Raw genomic sequence first — 5,079 nt, forward strand, 5'->3', positions numbered from 1 at the left:
TGTTGATCGAGATCTTCTCTTGGTTATATATGTTTTCTTCTGATATCGATAACTATCTATTTAATCGTGATCTTTTATCTGGAATTGTTGATGGCATTTCTCGTTCTATTTGTTCCTATTGCTGTCTTTTTTTCTGATATGATTATCTAATAAATTGCAATATTCAGTTTGAGATATTTGTTCTGAATTCTTGATGGTTTTGATATGTTGGAGAGAAACAATTTGTTCTTGGATGATAATGTTGCGTAAATATATAAGTTTGATTTTCCGCACTTAATAGTTGCTACGATGTTGCAGGAATCTAAGTTTCGGAAGATAAATTTGTTTTTGTATTTGGAATCAAAGGCTTGTAGCCTTTAAGGAAATATTGCAGGAAATGTCTCGTAACAGATGAACACTAGAGGAATAGATATAAAACATTATTGACAAATAGAAGTTTATGTTTCTTGTTGAATATACAAATACCCTGCACTTTGTATTCAGATTGCATACATATACATTACATACCTAATGAATCGGTAGCTTGAACCATCGCACCACTTTAACAAGGCGGCAGTTGAATAACTAACTAAATTACCTGTCACCATTGTGGCATTTAATTGTCTTATAAGTTTTATTGGGCGTATGTCTCATTAAATACGTTCGTCAACCAACATGTATCGGTATCACTAATTTACGGCGTTTGGATAACTAGCACTCAATTATAGATGGGTCACATCCAAATCAATCTATTCATTGTGTGAAAAAAGAAGATTCAAAATTTTATTATTTTCTTTTGTAATATCATTTCAAATTGTTTAAAATTTGAAAAATTAAACTCCCATCAAGCAAGAAGTAATACTAAATGAGTAACTAGGTTTCAGATAATCAACTTAAACTATCAACTATACACTTAAATATTTAATCAAGTAAAGCAATCAATTTTACAATCGGCAAAACCTTTAAACATTTTGGATTGAAAGGGTTTAGGAGGTCTTGAGTTTAAGTCCTACAGACGACAATAACTAAAAGAAACTCGTCGTTCAAAAAAATTATCAAATAGTTAACCAATCTAAACATTCAAGTTAAATTTAGACGTTTAATTAGTTACATCTTTTGCAAAATATTGATAAAGGTGGTGGTAAAAAACCGCTAGCAATGATCTTTGCCCTCAAGTTAGCAGACAAATTTGAAAAACAATCTAATTGGGAATATATCAAATGTTAGTTAATTAATTAGTTATGTTTATAAGTTTACCATTGATTAGCTTTGAATTGTTAAAAAGTGTTATATATTGCTTAGTCAGTTAGCTACGCCTACATCTAAGATCGGTTAATTACATCAAGATTGATTGCTTTAAGTCTTTTAGGTTTAGTGATGCCAAAAAAGCCTGCAAGACCACATAAACAATTAAGGCTAATTAATTATGTGTTTAATTTTTAATGTTTAATTATAAGTGTCACTAATAAACAAAAGCAAGAGCCTGATATATATAGAACCCAAAGGATGAAATTACTTTCACGTGAGTCGAGGAATTCTTACAAGATCTAAATCTAGTTAAAAACATGTTAAACCATAAACAGTTTGATCATATAAACCAAACCAAACCACTCCATGGTTTTCCGAGCCACACCCAATCAACTAGTTGCATGCCATTCAGCTGCATGCCACCTTCTATTTCTTTTACTTTGAGGTTATTTTTAGGGTTTTCGATAAAACTATATAACATGTATGAAGTGGCCAACTCATGATTTATGTGTTGTTTTCTCTCTCTACTGGTTTTCTTTAACGCTTTATTGGGGGAGGGGTGTGTTGTTGGTCCTTTCTATAAAGCAAAAATCTAAGTTTGTCAGATTCCTTTCTTTTTAGACTGCAAAAATCACTCTTTCCTTTATCCCCATATATTGTGAAAGATATAATACCCTTCACTTTAATAACTTTGGTAATTATGGGATGAGAAAGAAATGAACATCATATGTCTTGTTTTTATCTCATCATTAACCTCTTTTATCTCTTGTGAACATTAAAAGAAGTTCATTGAGGTTGAAATATTTTAAATGAATTTCAAGTACAAGAATAAGCCTAGTATTTATGTATCTTTTATTGCAAAATCATTGCCATGCTACATATTTCTTGATAATGACCAATATTTATGCGAATTCAACTAACAAGATCCATCAATAACCAGCTACTCATCCAGACTAGTAACCTTGTAATCAACGAGATCAGGTAAATCACTTTTTGCTGGAATCGTTGCTTTTAAGACTTATGCACAAACCAATGAAGCAATATTATATAACCGGATCAAATCACTACCAATTTTGAAGGTTTTTAAGAGTTTCAAGAGAAAGCCTTCTCTATACATGTAGTTTTTAAATTGCATACTCACAAAGAGTTCGCTTCGATGATCAAACCACAATTAGTTTTGCAAAATTGTTCTATAATATAAGAGTGGAAGAACTTGTAAAAGAAAACCCTAATAATAAGCAAAATAATTGGCTGAAATTCTAAGTGACCTGGTTAAATATCAACTTAAGTACTCTTTCTTAGTGATATAAGAAGAAGACTACCTCAGCCAAAAAAATAGTGAATTATAGGATTTCTTAAAGAATCTTCCATAAACACAATATAATCAAAATCAGTTCAGTAATGTTAATTAAGCAAACTAGGTTAAATGTGCACAAATTGTGAACCAAATATAGAGTAGGAAATGTTTAAATCTGAACAAGACAAAGGAGCATGCATAATTAACAAATAGAGTAGCACACACTTACACACACACACGTTGGTGAAACACTTCCAAATACAAGGAAATTAAACTCTCATACACATTAATAGAATAAACCGACACCATAATTAATACTAACACATGAAACTTAACATAATGTATACCTACCAGTGGTTCTCCAGCAGTTCTTCAGCCATCAGAAGTTGATCAGGGAATCTTTAATAAACCGACCAAATTACACTCAATCTAGGGATTGAAAATCACAAGTTAAATCACCTTGACAACATGCCACATTCGAGTATTCGCGGCTATCTGGCATAAATTATAGGAAATGTGTAGTTGAAGGTGAAATGTTGACACCAGGAAATTCAGCCGGCCAAGAGTTTCCATTCCATGGTTGTTGATTATTATTTCCCAACATACCCAAAAACTGCTTTGATAAGTTTAACCCTCGGGTGTCTTCCACCTTCACCGATCCATCACTCGGGTTATCGATTCCTGAAGTTTCTTTTAATCTTGTGTCTCCTGCCACCATCGAAGACAATTGTGCGCCACCACCGTCGATTTGATAGTTAAATAGATTAGTGTTGTTGTTTGGTACTTCAAATCCAGGCAAGAAAGGGAGTCTCCAATTATTGTCTCCACCTCCAATTGACAAAATGTTGCTACCATTTCCTATTTGAAAGTTTCCCAATTGATCATTTTGAGGCTGAAATCCAGCAATACTTGAGCTAAGATTGCTACCAACACCTCCAAATTGAGTAAGAGAGCTCATAAATGGTAATTGAAGTGAAGGTGGACGTGAAAGTTGAGTGCTTGTAATCATATTATTCTCCGAGTTATTACTTCTTGGAGGGCTTACACTAACCGATTTAGGTCCAGGGTGTCTTGGAGATTTGGAGCTTCTAGCTTTACTATTTCGTTTGTTTCGCCTACAACCAGCCCCAACCGGAACATTTCTCAAAGCTCCGCCTCTAGTCCAATAACGCCTGCACGTCTTGCAAAAGTGTCGCGGCTGAGTGAGGTTGTAGTTGTTGAAGTAGCAAAATTTGGTGTTGGTTGAATCACATCTTGGACAATTCAGACCGGGCTCTGGTAAAGTTATCTTGGCTAACCTAGCCCGATCCACCATAGATCCCGGTCTGATAGTTGCTTCTCCGCCGCCTCCAGCCTGTGGAGGCGGCGGAGGAGCTGGTGGAAGATTAGGGTTTTCACCAACTCCACCGCCGCCACCTCCAACTCCGCCAGTTCCTTGATGATTTGATTGATGAAGCTGAAAGAAAACAACAATTAACACAAAATACAAAGAAATTAAACACGCAAAGATTGATGATTAGATGAAGATAAAACTAAAGATCATATATGTGTGGTATATTCAAGAAGCTAGTGGAATAATATATATCATCTTTTGACATAAAGCTAGCTTGATCCTTTTAGTTTGATTGGATGAGGAAATCAAGTGAAAACATACCTGATGATGCCAATTGTGGTGATCAAGATAGGGTGGAACAGATGAGAAAACCATGATTTATAAAATTTGAGCTTTCTTTTTCTCTTTTAAAAAGGCTTCAAGGGTTTTTTTGGAAATATATGGGAGTGGGGAATCAAATACAAGAGAATAAAACACGGAGAAGAATAGATTAAGGTGAAGCTGCTTTTGTTTTGCTTATTTCTTTTTGTATTTATTATTATAATTAGGGTTTTCAAGAGTAAGTGGAGAAGTTTCTTAGCCTTTAAGCTTTCTCAGAGTCACACTCTGTGACACACTCCACCTTAGTGCTTCGGTAAAAAGGTGAACTCTCTCTCTCTCTCTTTGACCCCTCCATGCATGTATACATTATATGTATCTATATGTGCATGCATGAAAAAGATTAAATTAATTATATGTGTGTGTATTTATATATATATGTAAAAGTGTGTGAGAGAGAGAGAGAGAGAGAGAGAGAGAGAAATATATGTTATAATGCATGTAAAAGTGTGTGAGTGTGTGTGAAATATCACTATCTTCTATGCAATATAAGGAGTGATGATGGTGGTGGGATCAAATCTCTATTCATAAACTGCAAAACCTGGTGAATGCCACTTCAGATTTTCATTAATGCCTAGTAATTATCAGTACGAATCATTCCTAAAATAAAATTTGTTAATATTAAAACTATTTCTTAAAGTTACAAAATAAGCTATCGTGTATATGTTGCAATTAATATTCCAACAAGGTAGATTCGATCATAGATTATTCCAACAACATAAATGGACACAAGCTGCATCACCAGTTTTTTTAAATTGTAAAATCAAGTCTTTAATTAATAACTATATTGATAGATCTTAAAGTCATAATATTATTATCCATGACATGTTAGACTTTACTTCAG

General features: G+C 33.7%; 1 protein-coding gene across 1 annotated transcript; it reads right to left on the reverse strand.

The window, feature by feature from the left end:
* Positions 1–3,027: 3,027 nt before the first annotated feature.
* On the reverse strand, positions 3,028–4,628 carry LOC143530048 (dof zinc finger protein DOF3.6-like). Its single transcript, XM_077025683.1, has 2 exons — positions 4,179–4,628; positions 3,028–3,980 (listed from the first exon to the last, which is right to left on the reverse strand). Exons 1-2 carry the CDS (start codon positions 4,230–4,232, stop codon positions 3,030–3,032), a joined length of 1,005 nt encoding a protein of 334 aa, XP_076881798.1. The 5' UTR covers positions 4,233–4,628; the 3' UTR covers positions 3,028–3,029.
* Positions 4,629–5,079: the final 451 nt, after the last annotated feature.

This window comes from Bidens hawaiensis, unplaced genomic scaffold (assembly GCF_021521415.1).
Source record: "Bidens hawaiensis isolate Kalapana, Puna unplaced genomic scaffold, B.hawaiensis_p1.1 tig00008819_1, whole genome shotgun sequence".
NCBI classification, from domain to species: Eukaryota; Viridiplantae; Streptophyta; class Magnoliopsida; order Asterales; family Asteraceae; genus Bidens; species Bidens hawaiensis.

Bases quoted from the DNA above. Each gene is read 5' to 3' on its own strand.
- LOC143530048 (XM_077025683.1), bottom strand. From the start codon at position 4,232: ATGGTTTTCTCATCTGTTCCACCCTATCTTGATCACCACAATTGGCAT. The intron at 3,981-4,178 runs GTATGTTTTCAC...GTTTTCTTTCAG, and splicing joins ACCACAATTGGCATCATCAG to CTTCATCAATCAAATCATCA.